At 40.5% G+C, this 24,695-nt stretch overlaps 1 protein-coding gene across 1 annotated transcript in view; it reads left to right on the top strand.

Annotated features, from left to right (window-relative positions):
• LOC134479372 (uncharacterized) overlaps window positions 1–24,695 on the top strand; it is a 221,594-nt gene that overhangs the window by 21,287 nt on the left and 175,612 nt on the right. Inside the window, exons 3-4 of the mRNA XM_087554992.1 lie at window positions 3,841–3,958; window positions 6,612–6,728. Of these exons, the coding sequence (XP_087411118.1) occupies window positions 3,841–3,958; window positions 6,612–6,728 (235 nt within the window). The remainder of the gene's footprint in view (window positions 1–3,840; window positions 3,959–6,611; window positions 6,729–24,695) is intronic.

Below are 24,695 nucleotides of genomic sequence, written 5' to 3'. Positions count from 1 at the left end.
AGATGAGGAAACTAAATTGTGGATGGCTAAATGTCTTCCCCAAGGCCACACATTGAGTATGTGGTGATTTTGGGATTCAAACCTGTGTAAATGATTTTCTTACTTTGTTCCTCTTCGACACTGCCTTAACCCAGTTCTCTGTAAGTTGGCAGATTAACTTCTATGAATGAGATCGAAGAATTAATGACGTATTCCTAGCCTCTGCTGTTTATGCTAGCATGTCCTGCTTCAGAGAGCTAGTTTCCCTCCAAGGGGAAACTGAGGCCTCTTGGACATGGTATCCAGGTTATTTCTTGTGGCTCCTGTCCCTGAACATTTGTGGTACTTGGGCATTTGAGCATCAGTGGACTTAATAAACAGATGAGACTATGTAGAGCCTACAGAGATCTAATGATCCCCACAGGATTATAGCTGAGAACCAGAAATATAGTTAATTTTAGGAGATTGCTCAAGATAACTAGTCAATAATTTTTGAAAATTATTTCATGCATACATATATGTTATTTATAAAATGTTGGTTTCTCAATGCCATTTGGACATGGCAGAACTATACATCCATGGGTGCCCAGAAGCTATAGTTGCTCATTAAAGGATTCTTCAATATCAAGCCAGTCAATATTCTAGTATGGAGGAAGGAAGGACCTTATGAGCTTAATTGAGGAGTTATTGGCAGTTGATAGTTTCTTTGAAAGGGAGACTCAGTTTTCTTTAATGGTATGGCCTTTGGCAGGCTAACCATGCTCCAGGAGAGGGCCTCATACCCATGAACATATGGGTAGCACAAATTGAAGTCAGTAAGTAATTAAAAGAGTGGAAAGGCTGGAGACATAGTGCAACACTTAAGAGCACTTTTTACTCTTGTAGAGGACCCAGGTTTCCAGCATTCATATGGTGGTTTTCAACCATCTGCAATTCCAATTATATGAGATCTGATGTCTTCTTCTGAATTCCTTGGGCCCTAGACATGCATGTGGTGTACATACATGCACAGCAAAAATTGTGTGTATAAAATAAAAAAATAAAAAAGATTTATTTAATAAAAAAGAGGATTTGAAGTTGAGAGGGAGCTGGAAAGAGAGGGCTTGGATCAGGGTGGGAGTAGAGGAATGAATGTCATTGAATGTGGTTAAACATATTTGCATGTATGAAATGCTCAAAGAACTGTTAAATTAATGGTTTCTCTGGTGACACCTTTGCCTCTTCAGAATCTTACTGATAGGTGTCTCTACAGTTGTGTGTCGGAGTCATTCATAAGCTTAGGTTGATCCTAAGATGTCAGACTGTGCTGCTGTTTGTTTGTGTTTTATCTTTCCTAGCCCGAGATGCTCTCCATTAGAACTACTAATTTTATCACACAGCAAAAACAGACAGCATCTGGAAGCTCCTTGTCCAAGTCCAAGAGCAATGAACCATGAGTCTGTCTCCCAGCACTGGCAGCTTGGAGATTCCCAGGGTCTGACCTGGTGTCATGGTATTATCTCTCATCCCATTACTACCTTCTTATTCTTCTCACTTGCAAAACTATTTTACTGCTAAGTGCCAAATTATGTTTCCCTAAGGTTGAAGTGAAAGCCTCTGTTGGGATTTTTTTTTATTACTACAGAGCAGGAAAAATATCCTGGGATATGGTGGTTTTCTTTATTATGCCTAAGGAACCCAATGTATCAACCATTTCCTGATTCTGCCCATGTCCAATCTTATTTTGAGCATTTCTGAGCTATCATGGAGAAGGGAAAATGAAATCAAGCAAGAAAAGGGGCCAAGATTCCTTTGGCTGCACAGTATGTTTTGTGCCTTCTCGGAAGGGCTTGGGACGAATCCACTGGGAAGCTGATTCAAAGGGCATTGAGCTAACAGATCACCCAGTACTCCTTCACCACAGGGGCTGTGTAAGCATGCTCTTACTCTTTTGTAACTCTACAAAGAGCCAAGTCAAGCACTATACACTGAGAGTTTAAGATGAGAAATAAATTCACCCAGGAGCAGTTTTGGATAAAGCATAAACCAATGGAAGTCATTACTGCGGACTCAACTCTTTACACCCTAACATTTGCCTTAATTTATTCCAGTTATGTGGCAAACATTTCTTGGGGGACATTTGGGATAGGCGTTATGCTAGATTTTGAGGATTATAAATGATTAAGATATGGTTCCTCTGTTAATGAAGTCAGAACCTAATAGGGAAAAAAGAGGAGCACACGGTAATCTTGATATGCATTTCTGGATCTAGGAATCAAGCACTATCCTACCCATGAGGAAGGGAGAATGAATTGTATTTGGCTTTGGAGACATGTGCATTTAAGGCTGGCTTTGAAGGACAAGACAGTTTCTCAGTCTTTCATTAGTTTGGGATCCTGAATATAGCAAACAATTAATAAATGCTACTGTCTAATAATTCAGATAAAAGGAAAATAGGATTTCTCGAAGGCTGAGTCAGTTGTTGCCCCCCAGGTGTCTGGATTGATCAGACATAGTTTTAACATGGCATCATTTGACCCATATGAACATTCAGCATTCCTGAGACCATAATACAGATGATATATAGGAAGAAAACTTGACATATTACAAATGCCAACTTAGTTGTTGAAATTGTCATCTTTCCTATATTTTTTTCCTTATGAGGGTTTTATATTATTAGGCTTAGGGCCTTGACATCACATTTATAATATAGTAATACAACCCAAAGTACGTTCTGATGAATGACTAAAATTTATCACTGTGCCGACACTTAATTTGGGCCCAGTGAGAAGTCAACTTAGAGCTATAAGTTTTAGATTTTATAATGAAATTTTGATTAAACTGGACTTTTCCCCTGGTGCCATTTATTTATAGCACAGTAGTTAGAAAATAAATGGTGGGAACGCCACCACAAATTCTGAATAGTTATCACCAACTCTATATTTAATAGCAATGGTTACATTTCTTGCTGTATTTAATTTCTATTGTCAGGCATCCTAAGGCAAATAATAAATAGTTTAATGTTTGGAAAAAATAGCTACTCCCATTGACTATTCTTGTCTTAATCTAGATAGTGTCTAGATACCTGAATGGAAAAGGAACAAATTCTACCATCCATTGTTCTTTTCAAAAGGACCTGTGTTTGGATGACTTAACAGACTATCAAGTGACTTTGTCAGTTTCTATTTAAACTTAGCACTGGGTGGTAAGCTTTGGTTGTTTAACAGGAGGAAGTAGTGAGTTCTAATTTTCACCACCAGGTGGCAGGAGAGTACTGAAAGTATGAAATAGGCTCTAATGAAAAGGTGCCTGTGAAACATGTATTTATGAGAAGAAAAACATTCTGAAGCAAGAAATAAGAAAATTATAGAAGGAGTCAACTAAAATCTAGTAATCTTTGTGGCTCTGCATCACATTAATTTTAGCTTTTCTATAGTTGGTACATTTCTTGCAAATTTTGCCTTCAAACTAAATATGTAGTTTATAAAGCAGGGAAAAAAAAAGGAGGTGGGGGACAACAACTGTTAACGGAGGGAAATAATCCTGTATTTTATTTTCAAAGATAACATGGAATCTTAAGCATTTGGCGTTGGTTGTGTTTTCTCAGGTTGACTGGCTGGCTGGCAGGAAAGTAATTATTTCCAAGACTGTAAAAAAGTAGAGAAGAGATCCATCCAAATGCTTGTTTATGCTTGGGTATGTGTATAGTAGACTTATTTGAAGAGGTAAATATTTAAACCATTCCTCTAGTTTTGCTTCCTGACCCTTTTATCAGCAGAGAAAAATCAGGCAAATCTACTTTTCATCAAGTCTGACTCAAGATTTTATTTGGGAGACATTTCCTATTACATTCACCAGAGTCACGTACCTCTTCTTTCACAGGCACCAGAATCCTCTGGAGAAGTTGTGCAAACACAGGCAGGTGGGCCCCAGCATTAGACTTTCTGATTCCATAGGTTTGGAGGATGAGCTGAGATACAGACTTCAAGTAAACTCAAAGGTATGCTCAGACTGTGGGTGTGGGTACATCTTTTGAGAACCATTTATGCAGCTTATGTAACAATATTCAAAGGAAGTCTGCAGAGTGTTCCTTATATATTGCATTGGAGTTTGGGCTGGAAAAATATTGTCTGAAGCCTGGGCCTCGGAATGTTTTCTTTTTACAGCTTTGCAGTTGGATTTATTTACTAGAATTAGACACAACTATTGTCTTACAGCTTTGGGTACACTGGTTTTTCTTGTTGGCTCACACGTTTGTGAGCTCACTGTCACAGGTATGTCTTGAGCTGTTGCTCCTGTGATGGACTTTACTTCTCCATTGGGCTGGAGCAGTGTAAAGTATTCAACTCAGGAGCATCCGATTTTTCAACCACCAAAGAGAGACACACAGAGACCTTCGAATACACGTGCTTTTTAGGAAGTAATTCTTCAAAGAAATACCAGTCCTGGTATAAAATTAAGATCAGAGAATGAGTTGTTCTAAAATGAGTCAACCATGTGTATCAGGCATGGTTCTCCAGAGAGACAGAACCAACGGCATTCAGCTGAGATCCATGAAAGTCAATGGAAGTTTCAGCTTCTAAACTAAGAAGTGATGTTTAACGTTGAATATAAGGACAAGAAAAGGCTCACACCTCAGCTTCAGGCTTGTGTTCCCTTTCACACACAAGGACGGGAGATAAGGCTTCGGTTCCATTAAAAATTTCAACTCATTGTATGACAGCTGTATTAGGGAGGACAGCCAGCGTTGCTCAGTCCACTTATTTACATGTTAATTTCATTCCAAATCCATCCCTATAGATGCCTCCAGAATAATGTTTGCTCTAATTGCTGGGCACACACTCCCAACCAAGTTCATGAAACATCATACTATGTACATATCACCATCCGTTATATGGAAATTGACTCACTGTTTACATTATTTTACCATCTGCCTCAATGAGAGAAAGATTAGGCCAACACTGTTATTGGTGTAAATATCTGGCTTCTATTTTGGCCCCAAGTTTAGAGGTTAAACAGTAGCAGCATGAGCTCCTTCAGCCCGTAGGAGTAAGATGAAACTCACATTCATTTAAAATTCACTGAGAAAGACAACCAGGAAACCACACCACAAGGAAAAACAAAGACAGATTCTTGTTAGGATACAGTGTTTTAGATGAGGCTATTAAGGGTATTCATTTTCACATGGGTCCTACTGGTCATATGCGTTCCTTTATAAGCACTCTTCTAGAAATACAGCAAGTGTAAGCCTAAATGTGGAGATCCATTGAGGACAATATAAAATAATGACAACCACTTAAAGATACTGAATATTAAAGCTGGCTATTTACCCGTGTGGCATAATGACTGTAAGACTTTGTACGACATATGGTCTAGTTAGTTAACAAATTAACACAGCAAAGCAATATGGTGGGCCCTGTAGACACTGACACTCGTTCCCTAGTTCAAAGCAACTCACTCATCCAACAGAGGTTCTGAAGCATATGCAGTCTCTAAAATCCAGTTTGTACAATTCCAGTTTCTGGATGATCATTGTCTTTTCTCTACCTATGTGGACTTGCAGAAAACTTCACAGGGTTAGAGGAAGATACTAGATTTTTGTCTAGTGTTCTAACCCCCAGCTAAAGGGCACTAATAACAAGACTTCCTTCATAAAGTTCATGAAGAGAGTGTTTATGAAATGTCTGGAACCCTTCAGATAAAAACAGGATATTACATGTGTCAATAAACTCTTCTCAAGAGAAATTTTAAAAATAGATTCCAAAATGATTTTCAAGTGAGAAAGAGAAAAAAAATCCCACTTGACCTGAATAATTTGTTTGTGGTTACCCACATAGACAGCTGCTTGTAGGTCTTCTAGTTATGTGTCTGGTACTGTGTATAACTAGAGATGTTTAAAGACAAACAGGCAATAGCTGCAGAACACAGGCTATTAAAGGTGTACACCCCACCACCCACAGGCTTATCCTGGCTGGAGGACTTTGTCTCTTTGAGCCCTTCTCCACTGACTCCAGTTGCCCTCTCTCCCAGCTTGCCTTTTTGCTTTCTCATTTGGTGATGCCCTTGCTTTTAGCCAGTGCTCTCTGGGTTCTGGGGAAAGCACAGATCCTCATGTCAAATTGCCTGGGTTCAATTGCTGTCCTACCCCTTCCACTCATGGGTCTGTTTTCTCCTTCCTGGGTCTCTGAATGGGGAAAAAAGAAGAGAAAATACCTCAAAGACTATTTTTAAGGTTCATTAAAGTCAATTCTTGCTAGGTGTTTATGTTCAGCACATGTCAGCTATTGCTAGTAATTAAGTTTCAGCTCAGCATCATGTGGCTGTGACCCTATTCCCTGTCTTGTTCCAGGGTTCCCAAGCTGGTGAAAGCTCTTCCTCTCTTACAGACTCTGACCTTCTCTGTTGGGGAAGGATTCCAAGGTTAGGGAGTCTCTACTTCCTTAGGACTAGCATTGTTACCCTCAGTGACAGACATCAGCAAACTCTCTTTAGCAGGACTGGCAAGAAAACAGATCTTTTGTGTTTGTCCTCCGAGAACACACCTTTGACCATTTCTGAAATAATTTGGTTTCTGAAATCAGCCTTTCTCACTGGGACAGTTGAGGGTAGAGCATCTCACAGCTATGGTCCTCTTGCTTCTTTTTTTTTCTTAGCTCATTTTCCAGTCAAACCATCACTTGCTCAAGTTGGAATTCCTTTTTGCTGGTAACACTCACTCAGCTAAATTGGTTGGCATACTTAGCCTAAGGAAGAAGCTTCATGCATATGAGGTAAGGACTCTATCGCTGAAAGCTATACCCTCGTCTTTCAAAGCTAGATAGTTTTGCTGTCTTGCAGGGTAGAAGTCTGGAAAGTGAAGGCTAGAGACAACAAAGGCCTGAGAATTTATTTCTTGCTCACAGAGAACAGGGAAATAGGGGATTTCCTCCCTTGCAAGGTTTGAAGGACACATTTGAGTACTCTGATGAACTGGGGTTACTGGGCAGGTAATCTAAATCAAACAAATCATACACCGTGAACAGACAACACTTAAAAATGGTTTTCCCCTATGGAATAATGCATAGAAATCAGGTCTATGCTTAGATGAATCAACCTTAGTCTGTCCTTTAAAGATGTAAAGGAGGAGAGTAAATCTCTGGATTTGGAATACCTGTGCCATTTTACTGTAACTAGGGGTTGTTCTTTTGTTCCATGAATGAGCTGGAGACAGGACATTGCTTTCATATGAAATACAACAACATTGTAGATTGTGTTGCCTCTTCCTGCTGCTGAAAAGTCTTTTCATGTTCGAATTTCACAGTGTTTCCAATGCCAGTTTTTTCTCATTCAAAAGAAAAAGGGTCCCCTGTGGAAGTTTATGAAAGCTGACACATTTTCTTGTAAAATGTCCTTCTGAGATGACATGGTTTATTGTTAGGCACACATTTTTTGGACCTTTTAAAATGAGTATCATGAAATTAACGTAAGATGTTTTCAGAAAAATGAGTACTGTTGACTCAGTAGGGCAGAATGCCTTTCTCCTTTGTGGTTGTTACTCTTTCTAATTCCCTGCAAAAGACATTTTCAGATAATTAAAAAAGGTATTTTGGTCTGTGGAGCAAAAATACTTATCAAAAGAGGTTATATAACACATGCATGGCAGCCACTTGTCAAAGTTAAATATACCCATTCCTTTTCCCCCAAAGCCATTAGATCTATTACCACCTAATTGCTTGGAAAATTCATTTTCTTTTTCTCAAATCACAGCCTTAATTGAGGTCTGAAAGCTCACCAAGTGCCTCTTAAATCAGTAAACCCAACTTCTTCTTCTTTTTCCTTAAATTCTTTTATAATTTAACTTTCTGGTGTCTGAGACCTCCCCCAACCCCCTTTAAGACAATTGGGTGGTTGCTACTTATAGGAAAATCACTCTGAGAAATAAGAGAGCTGAGAATCATGTCTACTGTTTCTGATAATCCACCTGAGGTCAAGAGTTCACACTGATGTGAATATATATTAATGTGAACATATTTAATCATGCTGAAACCAAAGGATTTAAAAAAAAAACAACTTGAGTGGTATTTTATTCTAATGTCAGAACGAGAAACACAGATGTTAGTCTTCGTTTTGGCTGTGGAAATCTGCCCTCCATGTGGCCATCTGTGAGGGAGCAGTGTGTTTAAGACATGTAACCTTATTCTTTAAAAACCTGATTTTTTACAAAACAAGACATAATTTGCAACTTTGCTTTGTAGATGTATCAGGGTGCTTTTAAGAGTATATTACACGCAGAATATTAAAGCCAATGCTTGAAATCAGACAACTATATATATGAGAGAAATAAGAAAAAGAGGGAATTTTATTTTTACTTATTTTTATTTATAATGAATATTACTACAACCGCTCAAATTACGTTACTATTTCAAAAGTATGACTTTGGAAAGCTTTCAACTAAGGTGAAAAATGTACTAGTTCTCAAAATGATATTTAGATCTCTCCATTAAAATAACCTCAGAGTTAGTCTTTGGCCTGTCTCTTTATTGATTGAGTGTTACACTGTAGTACACATGTTATCATCCTTCAAGGGTACATTATTCAAACTTGATTCTGTATGGATCATTTTTAGAATATCTTTAATTCTTTCTTTAATAATCTCACACATATGCAATGTGTCTTGATCTTATGTACCCACAATACCTTTGAACCCCTCCATAAGATTTCTTTACACTTTAATATCCTATTTCTTTATTTAACCCATGAACCCAATTGGTGCCTACATACACATGGGTATGGGTCTAGCCAAAAAAACATGGACAACATACTATTAGCCACATCCAAAAGAATGAATTCCCCACCCCAGCAGCCATCAATCTGATTGAATTTTTGTTTTTTAAAGAAATTATATAAGGACAAGGTTTGAAGCAACTCCAAAATACTTCATGGGGCACAAGTCCTCTCTGGGATGGTGTTATATCTCTTTTCTCACCTTAGGACGCTTTAGGTGTAAATTGGGAGAGATGACTGGGTGATAATATGCATAATTCTCAGTTGCAATTTATAAAATTCTTAGAAACAAGGATTTTTATCCCATTATTCAGCTGAGGAACAGAAGCAAATGTTTAAAAGTTTAAGACCCTGTAGTAGATGCTTGAAACTGGTACCACATTCCCATTTCTCCTCACTGGTTTTATTTTCTCCTTCCAAGAAAACATCACTTTGGAGTAGTAAGCAATGCTGTGCTTGTGACATTTCGGTGACATCACTCCAAGTGTGTTGCATGTGCATATGCTTGTTTTAATATTCTGTTAGTGATGATGTAGTTTTGAAAGATGCTGAATGATGAACAAATATTTGTTTATGCATATCAAACTGATAGGAAAGCTGAACCATATTGGGTGCAACTGTTAGTAATAATGTTTTAACTCTCAGTACAATAAAATTCTCCTCAGTCAACAAGACAAGCAAATGCACTAGTAAGAAACAGGCAATGGGGGGAGGGTTGGGAGGGGAACACCCATAAGGAAGGGGAGGGGGGAGGGGGATGTTTGCCCGGATACCGGGAAAGGGAATAACACTCGAAATATATATAAGAAATACTCAAGTTAATAAAAAAAAAGTCCCAAAGGGGCTGGTGAGATGGCTCAGCGGTTAAGAGCACTGACTGCTCTTCCAGAGGTCCTGAGTTCAAATCCCAGCAACCACATCACAGCTCACAACCATCTGTAATGTGAACCGGTGCCCTTTTATGGTGACAATGACAGTGTACTCACATACATAAAATAAATAAATCTCTAAAAAATAAAAATAAATAAATAACCCCCTCCCCAAAAAAAGAAACAGGCCCCATTACTAACATTTAGACCTTACAAATTTAGAGGAATAATAGCAATGGGATGTGAGTATCTGATTCCAGTGCCAGACATTGAGAACAAAGGGCTGCAGAGTACTTGGGTCTTTAATTTTGGCGTATATCTTTGAAAAACAAGAGGTCCCAGAAACATACTGAACTTTGGTTTAGAATGTTATATATCCTGCTCACTAAGTTGGTTTGGGTTTGGAAAATAAGATGAATTGGGACATCATTTATTAGTTACTTATCATCTTGCTGTAACAAAATGTCACCCAAGAGCAACTTAAGGAAGGGTCTGTTTGTTTTGGTAAAGTTTGAGTGTACTTTCCATCCCTGTAGGGATGGCACATTTTCCTGGGATTTTGCTGTGTGTAGCATTCATTATGTGCCTCTCCAGAACCCTTAAGTCTTGGGCAAGTTAGGGTGATTTTTCTTTGATACCAGGATACCTTCTAACATTTTACACATAGATACATGTGTATCCTCACAACAACTCTGTGAGAATGGTGCTATTATTAAGCATATTTTTAAGAAAGGCTTGAATAGAGAGGTTGAAAGACTTTCCCATGGTTCCAAAACTAGAAGGTGAGAGAGTCAAGGTTTGAGATCAGGTTGTATGGTGTAGTGTCAGAGACCTTCTTGGGAGATTGTCTACACGTAGACTATCTCTTCATGTGTCTTGATTTGTAAGAAAGAGAGATAGGAAGATTGTTGGGGGTAAAAGAGTGGCTGGAGTAGCCTTACTCTCATAGTATATACCTGAAGTAAATAGTCAAGTAAACAACCAACTACTAGTTCTGAAGAGGAAGAGAAACTCTGGTCAGAAAGTGAGTACAGCTAATTGTTTATATATGGCTGACTGGTTAATTACCTCAATCTGAAATGGTAAGCATGAGACAACCTGTGGTGGGATTTACCTTTATCTTGATGTGTGAAAAGATTGTCACTGGAGAGAAGCTTACTAGAATATTTAGCATTTATAGTAAAGTTGGAAACAATGACACAATCTACAGAAAAGCAAAAATGACTCTTAGGGAGGATTCCAAGGAATCAGAGGGCAGGGTGGGGTCAACTGTACTGTGATTGTTCCCAGGTCTTGGTAGAGGAGGTCTGAAAGCCCATGTGACCCATGGAAATCTTAGCGATAGCATTGAGGAATATTCCTTGGTGGGAGTTCTCAAGCATACCATGGTAGGTTTCATTTATGTAATAATCACCATGGCAACCCAAAGAAACTAACAGACAAAATCCAACATTTAAAAGAAAAAAATTGTGGTTTGTTTTAGGGTGGGTGGATTTTGCTATGAACTATGTACAAGGACTGGGCAGTTCCATCAGGCTTATTAGGACTGTGGGAGACTCAGAAACTAGCACATGTTGAATCATGCTCTTTCTAGGCATTCCTCTTATTTGGGATGTTGTTTGGAAATGGGTCCTCAACTAAGAATAAAGACCTCAGTCTACCTGTGACATGTGTGAGTCATTAGTAACTCACACTCTTATGCTTTAGGGTGTTGTGGATTCTGATTTGTTCCCATAGTACAAGCCAGTCAGTATGCCAAAGAAGTTACAGACTTTCTGAGTTGTACTCAGGCCAAAGTTAGTTGTTTCAACACAGCACCTAGACATTCCATTGCATATTTGTTCACTTTTGGTTTGTAGCTGGGTTTCAGCTTCAGTAGAAGTAACTCTGCACATCTTTCATTAGGGTTTGCATGCAGTAGCAATGATGCTAGTCTGTAATGTACTGTGGTTGTGTTCTATTTTATGTTGCTTCTGTTTGATGTTTTCAGCTGGACAATCCTGGATGGACATCACGACCCTTCTAGCAAATTTCTGAAAAGCATGTTTATCCTAGATCCTAGATGGTTTGTATGTAGTCCCAGGTGATTCCAATGTATGGTCTGCAGTTTTAGCTTGAGTAATCATTCATTCCCCATGATTAGATATGGTCTGAACTTGCTGGATATTCTCTTAACATAAAGTATAAGTCTAGGATTCAAAGGGCCATTTGGCACCACGACGGTTGTAGAGAGCCACAATAATATTCGCCACCACAAGATGGCGCTGGCTTCCACTGCGCCCCATGTGGAAGGCCGAGATAGTTTCGCCATTACAAGATGGCGCTGGCCTCTGCCGCGCCAGCCGACTTCCTTTCAGGAAGTCAACTGTGTGCGCATGTGCAAGAGTGCCTTCGTGCCAGGTCTTTGCCCACTCTGGGGCGTGCCTAATGAGATCATGGGTAAGCGACCAATCAAATGTGGATGCGCCGCACTAGGGTGTATATAAGCCGCGCCATGCTGGCGCCCTGCCGCCCTCTCTATTATTAATAAATAATAAGCATTTTGGCTACAGAAGGATTCGTGTGTTCCCGCGTATTCTTGCTGGCGAGAGATCGCGCGGGACAGATGGTGAAATCATGGTGTGTCTTATGGAAGAACAGTGAACCATTGTTCTATCAAGTGATATTATTCAAACTACTCCAAACAAGTCTTCTGCATAGTCTAACATCTATTTGGAAGGTTAATTCATGATTGTGGGTGCCAATTAAATTACAATAAAACCTAGCCTATTTTGACTGTCAACCTCATCAAGAGAGTTTTTTTTCTTAAGAGAAAGGGGCTCCCATTGTAGCCATTCTATTGAAATAGTTAATGCTAAGCTGTAAGTGTTGTGCACACAGCTCATTTTGGGAAGTCACCCCTTGTTCCCTATTGTTTCTGTAGCATCACATAAAATTGACCTCAGTTCTCTGACTATTGGATTGGCTATTTCTTGTCATTTCCCTCCACCCTATGCACACACTGGTACAGGCTGTGGGATTTCATTTCTGCATCTCTCCACATCTGTGTTGATGACTGTCCCTCTGTGGTTGGGAACTTTTGATATTGTCTCGGTAGATACTTGGAGCTAGTGTTTGCTGCTGGGGGGAAAGTTTCTACAGTTGCTGCATTGCTTAGCTGAAGTGCTAGCTTGTCCACATTCAGGCTCAGTGGAGACCAAATGAAGGCAAGATCCCCTGCTTTGTGCAGCTTTTGTTGGCTTCCTTGCCCTTTGATACCTATAAACTGATTGAGAACAGCCTTATTGTAGGAAGCAGCCGTTGCTTTACTCTGCCCCCTCCCACCTTCTCTGAAGGCTTAAATAGATCATAAGCAGAAGTTAATTGGAGATAAAAGTTTATAGTTAAGCAAGCAGGTTGTAGCACAATATCCATATAATCTAAAGTAACTGGGGCACTCTCAGGGTCATTGAAATGTACAAAGGTATTCTTCCAATGCATTTTAAAACCTAGACAAATTGTGTGTCATATAAAATGCATTATAAAGGTTCCAATTGAGTCATTGGATTAAATGAGCCTTTCAATACCTTGCAGAGGAAAGAATAAGGTATTTGGTGTGATGGAGTAGTTCATGCCTGGCTACCTACTTACATGGCACAGTGTTCTTCTGGGGAGGCTTTACTTTAGAGAAATAAAAAGAAATAAACCAATGAACTCTGAACTCTGTGTAGATTTAAGTGTCCTTTTTAAAGAACAAGATTTTCAGGGTATTTATTTCTAACAAGGAAGATGATAAAGATCCCACGTCCCTTTGACATATTACTAAGTGCCACCTAACCTAGCGCTCCTGAATACAGTAGCCTCTCCCCATCCAAGCACTGGTCATTCACCCACTAACCAGTATCTGAATTCCCTCTTTTCTACTCAACAGAATGTAATAGAATTACATTCTATTAATGTACAATGAATGCAAGCTGGGGGCTAACCCCTGCCAGTGAGCTATACAGACAACACAGAGGATGCAACATGTGTATGTTTAATATTTTTATCTCAATCTATTTAAAAGAATCTGTCAATGTGAAACCATTTTTATAGTTGCTTACTAACATGAGTTCAAGCTGATCCTTAGATACTAACCTCATTTGTGCAACATCTCACTTTTCCCTCCATTGAGGATACCTCGTGAGAGAATGGTCTGAGCCTACCCTGCATGCCTGCAGTCCATCATCTCACTGGATAACTCTGCCTCTCCCTGATTTTCCATAATATCTTTAGTTCATTTTCCCACCCTAGAGGTAGCATCATCTTTAGGTATATTTGCTAATTCATCTGTATAGCTATGCCATGATTATTTCTCATAGAATTTAAAGTTTCCAAAATTAGATTTGATTTTGCTAACATGATATTCCTAGTTGGTGGTGATGACAAGTTAAAATAAGAGGAAAAAAAATCTCAAAGTGCTTTACATTGAGTGGAGATAATACCTAAATAGAGTTTATATCATATTACCATTTATGAAAGAACTTCTTCAAAATAATACCTATGCATGGATAGAATTAAATTTGTTAAAAATTGCTTAAATCTTGGAACTCTCCAAGTTTTTATTGAGCAACTAGTTTGTGTTTCACATTGATGTAGATCTTCCAGGTTGGGTTTTTTCATTCCGGTATCACTTGTGCAATCCCCATAATTTCTTGCTGGTCCTGGAAATGGGGAGGAGAGAAAACCACCTGGAGAGTTGTGTATGTGGAAGGTTGCTGTGGCAGAGTAGTGGTGGCTGCATAGCTCAGAGTAGCAGAATAAGCCACTTCAGCCAGGACCAAGCAGCTACTGCCAGAGAGGATGATCTTAAGACATCAGATAGCAGAGCATTAAGCAATGCAAAAGAAGGCTGGCCACAAATCCCACCATATGACAAATTTAACAGCAAATACCAGAAAATGCCCAGAAACAGGTGGTCTAGTGGCACATCTTGTCAGATCAAGAGACTCACCTTTCCTTGAACATGGGGCAAGTGTTGTGTGGATAAAACATTGTTAAAATTCAGTTAAAACCCACCACTTTTACTCTCTACTGCTGTGTCAACTGCCTTGAGCAAAAGCATCTGCCTGATAGCCAGTCATCTTAAGTACTCCATGGTTGCCTTGAGACGAGCATGGAGATGATTGAAGCTGCTTGCTCAGGTCCACACAGGACTGGACATTTGTCACCAGCTTTTCTGACATCACATACCTTGCTGCCTCCTAGGATTAACGGCAAGGCTTTGATTGGATGATCCAGCTCACAAGCCTTATTGATTTGGTTAGTCCACAATGAATGGCTATAATTGTCCAAATGGCTATGGTTGATTGAGACGCCCCATTTTGGCTTTATAATAAGGCTTCTCAGTGAAGGCCCACAGACAGACTCTTGTGTTTCCTCTTCTTGTCTTGCAATATCAGTTTGAACAATGACTTCTGGGCTAGTCTTTCCTAGCCTAGGGTGAGTTGCATGAGTTGAGCTGGAAACTGAAAAAGGAGCAGCAGAGGTTAGAGACAGCAGTGAGGCAGGCAAGCACAGTAGAGGTTTCTTGACAGTGAACCAGCACCCACCTTGGGCAGGCAGGGCTTGGCTGTGGTTCACTGATAAAGCTCCCCCTGCTGCTGAGGTGACCTTTTATCTCAGTTACGGTGTTCATTACTCACCAGCTTGGGAGTTTAAGATCACTTAAGTACCCCATCAATGGATCTGGTGGTCTGGAACTACCATTTTGCCTTCCTCTGGATGGAATATCTTGGAACTGTTACTTGATAGGTAGGAGTTTTGGTGGTCTTGGAGATGATTTAAGTGGCTGATGCTTGGCTTCTGATACCCAAGGAGACTGAGGCTGAGATGTGGAAAAGCTGGTAATGGCACAGGGGATCTGGGTCTTAGTCTCTGGTTCCCAGAACAAATCAATGACTAGACGCTAGACAGCCAAGGAAGTAGCTGAACTTATGTGGAGACTTTGGTCTGTGAATTAGCAGTGTCCATAGGCTGGAATCTACTGGAGGCAACAGTGTTGCACAGTACCATGGACTGACCACTAGTCCTATTCATCCAAGCCATTCATTCCTCCAGTGGGTGGGGATACCTGCGCTGATACACTCTGCTCCCAAGAACCCAATTTCTGAACAACCCTCATGGTGTCCTGGCTCCTGAATTATGTCTTGATAGAGGCCAGTACATAAAATCATCATGGACTGGCCACTGACAGTCGAATGAGGAACAGGGCAGGAAGAAAGGAAGATCAGAGAGCTGCTAAGAAGGCAGAGAGCTGCTAGAAGTATGTAAAGATTCTACAGCCATAGCACCCTGAACATGCTAGATCTCATCTGATCTGGGAAACCAAGCAGATTTGTACTTGGATGAGAGAAGGCTGTAACCAGAGAAGAAAACCTGCAAGTTCTTGTTACCAGAAAATTTGCAAAGAGCTTTAGATTTCACGGTCAAGGATTTTAGGGCCTGGGTGATTTCTTAACTGTGGCCACTGCCAAAGGCATAGGATATTGATATTTGAAGACTGAATAGGGTACTGTAACATTTGTAGGCCTAAGGGTCTTGACACCTGAGGTCCACATAAGGAACTGTGACTTTATCTGGTCAAGGACCCTGAAGCTGGCACAAGAGCTGTGACATTAAAGGGTGCCACTTGCACTGCTGCTTCTGCCTTCTGTTCAATGTCAGCTCACTGTCAGACACCAGAAGAGGTGGAAGCTTCTGGAGAGCAGCATTTGAGGAGGTCTAGTCTGCCCATCAGGCAAGCAGAGCAGAAGTGCCCGTAGCCAGCTGACTTGGTCACAGCTATGATTGTCATCCCAGCAAAAGCTTACGTTGAGAATGTAAATCTGAGGCCTCTTTCTCCTGCTTGGGAGGACACAGAAAACACAATTACATCTAGTTGTCCTTTTGGGGAAAAGAAAGGAGAGAAAGCTGGACATTTATTCAAAAAAAGACAGTATTCTCCAGAGAATTAGATTCATTTGTAAGAGAGGAGTGAACTCAGTTCTTATTACCCTCAGCAGGTGGGTGCTAATGAGGAAAATTAGATTGTTACAGGCAAAATAAAGAAGCTAATTTTTTCCTGTACATTTGTGTGATGTGGGAGAAGCCTAGAAAACCTCTCTTACATGTGTGCGTGTAAGAGAGGGGTGAGGGGTGGAGGTCTTACCCGAAAACAAAGAGGAAGTAGTGACAGGAAAGGAAAAAAAAAAAAACTGGAGCAAATGCTTGGGTGGTTCTGGCAAATAGTGACCATGACCTTGATACTAAACTGGCTCCCACTGCATGTGAATATTATTGTCTGTCAGAAATATGAGAATGGGAAAGGGGATCACCAAAACTGTAAGCAAAACATAAGGAACACACAGAAAAAAACCCTTCCAACACTGCTCCGAACATCATGAAAAACTATGCTGAAGAAATATTCTGGGATGTGCCATGAAATGTGCGTAAGTGACAAAAACTTTTAAAGTGCTTGCTGATGAGCTCAGACACAAGAGTCATGAGCACAGAACCAGACTGTTTTCAGTGCTTAGCACACAAAGGGGAGTAGTTAGGGGTGGGCTGGTAGAGGAAGGGGCCAAGCTGGAAGTGGGGCACAGAGGCCCCTATGCTTCAGTGGATGCAGAAACTTACATTTGAATGTAGTTCACTTTATTTTTCAGCTCCTCATTGGCTTCTCCTGATGGTAGCTTCATTTTCTAGACGCAATCCTAGGCATCCTGTGGGAAAGCAATTCCAGAACACCTAAGTTTGGAAACTGTCCTGTGCTATAGGTTGCTTGATGGTTTGTCTGGGAATGACTTCTGTAGGCTCATATGGTCTTTTGAGTTTTTGGTGGCCTATTCTTAGAAGATAGTTCTGATCTCACCTTTTGTTTTCTGAGAAAATTATCATAAAATCAGGAAACATGTATTACTTGCTTGCTCTTGAGTACATTCCAAGATCTACAATTTGCCATGAGGTTCCTGTCAGAACTGAGCTGTCCTTGAATTCCCAAAACTATGAGTTGGAAGAAACTTTCTCTGTGTAACTTTTTCTCTTTTTATGTATCTATAGTGATAAAAACTAGAGAGTAAATCTCATATCAAATGCCACATCACCCAATTCATGAAGAAATATAATATATGTACATTAAAACTAAAAAAATTCTATTGTAAAAAAATTGGGTCATTGATTACTCAACACAGCAGGTTTTGAGCCAGTGATCAATGGAGCACTTAAAAGAAACCTAAAAGTAGTGTTTTGTTTCTCCTGTTTTCAATGTGCCCCAATTCCTTGCCTGAGAGCTATAAATCCTTCGTGCCCCAGTCCTGTCTTGGAAATGCATGTTCTCAGCATTTTCTGACCTATTACATTCTTTTAGACTCACCCAATTCCTCCTATTTTGCAGATCAGGGAAGAATTTGTTATTCTGTTTGTCTTTGACGAACCTTCATAATATATATTTATGGTGATTGGGTTTTCACTGTTCTTTGAGTTCCTTAAGGGTAGAATACTTCATTAATTTATTTTTCTGTCACCTAAGGAAGTATCTAGCACATAGCAACAACTTATATGCTAGATAACTTGATCTCTACAAATAACAATGGTAGAGGAGTGAGAAATGAAATGGGAGGACAAGACCAGAAGTAAGAAGATGTAAGGCAAACCATTGTTGTTGTTAGAATTTGGGTTTGTGATAAGGTAGTAAGAATGGTGACAAAAGATTTATTGACCATCTAAGATCAAAAACTCAGGTGACAGCAGATGCTGGTGAGGGTGGGGAGAAAGAGGAAAACTCCACCATTGTTGGTGTGATTGCAAGCTGATACAACCATTCTGGAAATCAGTCTGGAGGTTCCTCAGAAAACTGGACATAGTACTACCTGAGAACCCAGCTATATCGCTCCTGGGCATATACCCAAAAGATACCCCAACATATAACAAGGACACATGCTCCACTATGTTCACAGCAGCCTTATTTATAATAGCCAGAAGCTGGAAAGAACCCAGATGTCCTTCAACAGAGGAATGGATACAGAAAATGTGGTACATCTATACAATGAAATACTATTCAACTATTAAAAACAATGACTTCATGAAATTCTTAGGCAACTGGATGGAACTCGAAAATATCTTTAGTGAGGTAATCCAATCACAAAAGAACTCACTAATATGTGGATATTAGCTTGGAATACATAAAATAAAATTCATAGACCATATGAAGCTCAAGAGGAAGGAAAACCAAAATGTGGATGCTTCAGTCCTTCTTAGAAGGGGGAACAAAATATTCACGGGAGAAAATATAGGCACAAAGAGTGGAGCAGAGACTGAAGGAAAGGCCATCCAGAGACTGCCCTGCGTGGGGATCCATCCCATATACAGTCACCAAACCCAGTCACTATTGCTGATGCCAAGAAGTGCTTACCTGATATGGAGCCTAATGTGGATGTCTCCTGAGAGGCTCTGCCAGAGCCCTACTGATACAGATGAGGATGCTTGCATCGAACCATCAGACTGAGCTCGGAGACCCCCAAATGGAGGAGTTAAGAGAAAGAACCGAAGGAACTGAAGGGGTTTGCAACCCCATAGGAAGAACAACAATATCAATCAACGAGACCTTACAGAGATCCCAGGGACTAAACTACCAACCAAAGAGTACACATGGGGCTACCCATGACTCCAGCTGCATATGTAGCAGAGGATGTCATTGTCTGGCATCAATAGGAGGAAAAGTCCTCGGTCCTGTGAAGGCTCGTTTTCCCAGTGTAGGGGAATGCCAGGGTGTTGAGGTGAGTGTGGGTGGGTGGGAGCGGGAACATCCTTATAGAAGTAGGGAAAGAGGGGTTGGGAGAGGGATAACTTTTGAAGTGTAAATACATAAAATATCCAATAAAATGTTACAAAAAACCGATTTGCTATTTGTCTTATGCGAGGTACTGGACAAGCAGCGATCCACCCTGTCTTACTCTCACACGCTGTTATTGGGCACATCATGGCAATAAGTGTTTAGTTACACTGTCCTTGCTAAGAGCTTGCTGGTTCCCTATTTGCTCCTTGAAGTTCCGTCTATGGATGTGACCCCCTTGTATAGAGTTGAGCTGATTGAGAAAGATCACTGGTTTCCAAGGCAGTCAATCACAGGTTGATGGTCTGTGATCTATAATGATCGGGCCTCAGATCTGTCCTGATTATTTCTAGAGGCAGTAATTCCATCTGACCCTTCCTCTTGGGCAGCTTAAAGATGAATGAAGTAGTTAGGGATGCAGTGAGCAGTGGAAGGCTGGGAAGAGAAATAGCCATAGGAAAGGTTAAGAAAGAGAGCAATAAAGCTATCAGTTAGCAGGAGTCATTAGAGAGGAGAAGGAACTTGGTGTACAGCATATTGGAACAACTGGAAAACAGGAACTAGAGAGAGAATATGTCATTGTGCTGACAGTCTCTAGGACAAATATAGCGCATGCTTATCTTTGAGTGGGTAAGTCTGAGTTGATGGACATCAGAACTTCATTATCAGGGTCCTGCCAATCTGGATGGGAACTGAGAAGGTTCCCTTTGCTTTCTGCAACTTCTTTCTCATCTGTTTATCTTTATTACAACCTATAAAACACTTTATAAGATTCTGAAATAATCAGAGCATCACCAAGTCTCTTGAACCTGAGTCAGCCAGTATGGTTCTGAGTTTTGCAGGTGAGACAACCGGAGCTCAGAGACAATAGGTTTTTTTCCTCAAGTTCAGAAAACTAGTAAGCAGGGAGTGTAACCAGAGCAGAATTCTAGATTTGCCCAACTCAGAGCTGATTTTTGAAGCTCACTCAACATAAAGCTTCCTCCATCTGGGATGAGAAGAACAGATTCAAGGAACACTGCAGAATTAGCATACATGGCGCTTGGTGACCTAGTAACTGCTTCATTTACATTTCATTGAACAAAAGGTCTCAGTGCTTTCTTTTTCTTTTCTCACTTTTTTTAAAAAAACAAACGTCCATTCGCACTGTAGGAAGGTGGCACAGAATCACAGATCCAAGGGTGGAATGCTGTTGGGTTTGGGTCGTTTTGTTCTTTTTGAAACTTTTCTGAAACACTTGCCTTTGTTGCAGTTCAATGGGGAGTTTTTGTTTTTTTCTTTTTTAAACTTTTGGTCTTCTCTCATGCATTACAGCTCCATCACAGTCCCTCGCTCCACCTCTGCTCTCCCCTAGATCAACTCCTCCTCTGTTTTCTTTATATATAAGAAGGAAACATATCAAGGCTGGATGAAGCAACTCAGTAGAGGAAAAAGGGTTCCAAGCACAGGCAGAAGAGTCAGAGACGCCTCTGTACTCACATTGTTGGAGTCCCACAAGAACACTAAGCTGCACAGCTATAAATACATGCAGAGGATGTAGCTGACCCTATACAAGGTGTGTATTTGTTGCTTCACTCTCTGTGAGCCCCTGTGAAACTTTCTTAGTTGATCCTGTGTGCTGTGTTCTCCTGGGTCCTCAAATCCTCTAGCTCCAATCCTTTCTCTCGTGCTGTGGGATTACCTGGGCCTGCCGAGTGTTTGGCTATGGATCTCTGCATCTCCTCCTATCAATTGCTGGATGCTACCCCTCTGATTATAACTGTGCTAGTCACCAATGTACCAGCATAGCAGAGTATCATTAGGAATCATTTTATTGACTTTTCTTTTTTTAATTGCATTTTTATTTACATTTTGAATGTTATCCCATTTCCCAGTTTCCCCTCCAGAAACCCACTATTCCCCCACACCTTCTACGGGGGTGCTCCCTCACCCACACACCAACTCCTTCCCACCTCCCTGCTCTGACATTCCCCTATACTGGGGCATCAAGCCTTGACACTATCAAGGTCCTCTCTTCAAATTGATGCCTGATAAGGCCACTCTCTGCTACATATGCAAATGAAGTCATAGGTCCATCCCGGTGGTTTAGTATGTGGGACCTCTAGGGGTCTGTTTGGTTGATACTGTGTTCTTCTTATGGGGTTGCAAACTCCTTCAGCTACTTTAGTCTTTTCTCTAACTCCACTCTTGGGGAACCTATTCTCAGTTCAATGATTGCCTGTGAGCATCCACCTCTGTATTTGTTACGGTCTGGCAGAGTCTCTCAGCAGACAGCTATATAAGACTCCCCTCAGCATGCACTTCTCGGCATCTGCAATAGTGTCTGGGTTTGGTGACTGTATATGGAATGGATCCCCATGTGAGGCAGTCTCTGGATGGCATTTCCTTCTCTGCTCCACAATTTGTCTCTGTATTTCCTCTTGTGAGTATGTTCCTTCTTCTAAGAAGTTATTAAGCATCCACACTTTGGTCTTTCTTCTTTTTAAGCTTCATGTGGTTTGTGAATCGTATATTGGGTATTCCGAGCTTTTGGTCTAATATCTGCTTATCAGTGAGTTCTTTTTTGATTGGGTTATCTCACTAAGGATGATATTTTCAAGTTCCATCCAATTGCCTAAAAATTTAATGAAGTCATAGTTTTTAATATCTGAGTAGTATTTCATTGTGTAAATGTACCACATTTTCTGTATCTATTCCTCTGTTGAAGGACATCTGGGTTCTTTCCAGCTTCTGGCTATTATAAATAAGGCTGCTATGAACATAATGGAACATGTGTCCTTGTTATATGTTAGAGCATATTTTGGTATATGCCCAGGAGCGATATAGCTGGGTCCTCAGGTAGTACTATGTCCAGTTTTCTGAGGAACTGCCTGGCTGATTTCCAGAGTGGTTGTACCAGCTTGCAATCCCACCAACAAGCAAGGAGTTTTCCTCTTTTTCCCAACCTCGGCAGCATCTGCTGTCACCTGAGTTTTTGATCTTAGCCATTCTGACTGATGTGAGGTGGAATCTCAGAGTTGTTTTCATTTGCATTTCCCTGATGACTAAGGATGTTGAACATTTCTTTAGGTGCTTCTCAGCCATTCGATACTCCTCAGTTTAGAATTCTTTGTTTAGCTCTGTACCCATTTTTAAAAAAGGGTTATTTGATTCTCTGGAGTCTAACTTCTTGAGTTCTTTGTACATATTGGATATATCCCCTCCTGTTCTCATCGACACCACTCCCAGTCAACCTGTAAAATCTGAAACACGGTATCTCCTGATAGGTGTTATTTTGAAGACAAGCTTTTCTGCTTACAATTAGTCTAGATGTTATGGAATTTTGGGAAAGGACCATAGACTCAATCCCGTTATTATTAAAATATTTATTGACTAGCTTCTAGCAGGGCAAACAATCTATGAGTCAAATTTGAAATTGCTACAAAGGAAGGGAATTGCCTTTAGCCAGGAAAACCACAAAAGAACTTTAATATCTATGCACATAAGCAAAACCAGGTCTAAATATGGGTGAAGCAAACTTCAAAGCTATTCCAGTCTTAGTTGCTCTTGTTTAAGAAATCACCCCCTCCCATCCTGTGACTGAAGCACTTACTCAGTGATTTCTTTTTTCATGAGCAAGAGAGACTGCTGGTGGACTGTGAGGTCTGTAAACATTACTTCTTATATTACTTCAGAAATCTATGACTAAGTGCTAGGAAGATGGATATAAATGCTGTGCTGTAGAACCCAGTTCTTAGGGTTAACATCATGCTGTCAGGATGTTTCTATAGAGGCACAAGAAGTGGGAAGGTACCAAAGTACAAGGTTAAGAAATCAGGTGGGAGACTATGCCGTCTGCTTTTAGTATAAGAAAACAAAGAGTCCCATAAAGAGAATAGCAAGGAGTTACCCACAATACCCTTCCCCCTACTCCAAGCAGCCCAACATAGATAATTTCTCATCCTCATAGAGGGGTAAGAGAATTAAGTCCAGGCTTCAGAATGAAACTGACATGGGGCCTAGTATGGTGAAACCTATTGCCGGGAAAAGTCTGCAAACTCAACCACCAGGCAATACTCTCAGATGGTGCTGCTGGAGCTGCATTGGGCAGTGTTGTCCAAGGCCTCTGCTACGTCTCCTTTGCCTCAGGTGCTAGAACAGAGAAAAGGATTACAGATGCTGGGGAACATGACATAAATGGTATAGTACAGGGCAGCACCTCAGAGCTCAGTGTTAGTCACACCTCTGTGAGAGCCATTAACGCACAGAAGCTGAAGTCTCTGTACTCAATCCAAACTTTGAGTCTCTAGATTGGTCCTTACACCAATCATGGAGACCTGTGTGTCAGTGTAAGGACCTCATTTCACCAGTTCTACCCAATCTTGAGTACCATGTTATTGTGTATGACTCTGTGCTGGGGGTAGGACAGGATATGAAGCACAAGACTACTGTGGAACCTAACTGTAGTGATTACTTGCTTTGTTGCTGTAATGAAATACCAGACAAAAACACCTCAAGGAGGGAAGGGTTTATTTTGGTTCATCTTTCTGGGGCACAGCCCATCATGGTAGGGAAGTCATGGTGGCCAGAACTTGAGGTGCCTTGTCTCATCTCATCTACAATCAAGAAGTAGAGGAAGATGGATATTTGTGCTCAGATCATGTTCTCCTTCTTCCTCTCTCTCTCTCTCTCTCTCTCTCTCTCTCTCTCTCTCTCTCTCTCCCTCTCTCCCTCTCTCCCTCTCTCCCTCTCTCCCTCCCCCTCTCTCTTCTTTCTTTCTTTCTTTCTTTCTTTCTTTTCTTCTTCCTTCCTTCCTTTCTTTTTCTTTTTGTCTTAAAAGATTTTTTTTGTCCAAATCTTTTGTAAAAACATTGGCCACTGTTTAACATACAGAGGCAACAAAATGCACCCTGTTTACATGCATCAACAAGTCAATAAATTATAATACACAAACAAGACGTATTCTGAACAAAGAGTACTACAGCAGCTCATGGTATAGTTCACCATAGCTCTACTGTTGATAGAGAACAGCTGCTATGAGAAACAGGGCAATCCACTTTCAGCCGATGTCAGATTCTCTGTGGTGAAACACGCTGAATACAGGTTGTATGAAGTCGTTAGCTGAAAGGGGGCCACCTTTAGAAATCACACTGTGCAAAGCACCATGATAGGTCAGAGCCAGAACTTGAGAAAACAATACCTTTGGTCAAAGACAGAGAGCCTTTAATTTTGTTTGTCTACTTTTGAAAACTAAGTATCATAATGATTCAAAGCATTTTATAGATTAAATATGATTA

This window comes from Rattus norvegicus, chromosome 6 (assembly GCF_021556685.1).
Source record: "Rattus norvegicus strain SHRSP/BbbUtx chromosome 6, alternate assembly SHRSP_T2T, whole genome shotgun sequence".
NCBI lineage: Eukaryota > Metazoa > Chordata > Mammalia > Rodentia > Muridae > Rattus > Rattus norvegicus.
The sequence above is the reverse complement of the archived record's forward strand: the minus strand, read 5'-3'. Positions and strand labels throughout refer to the sequence as shown.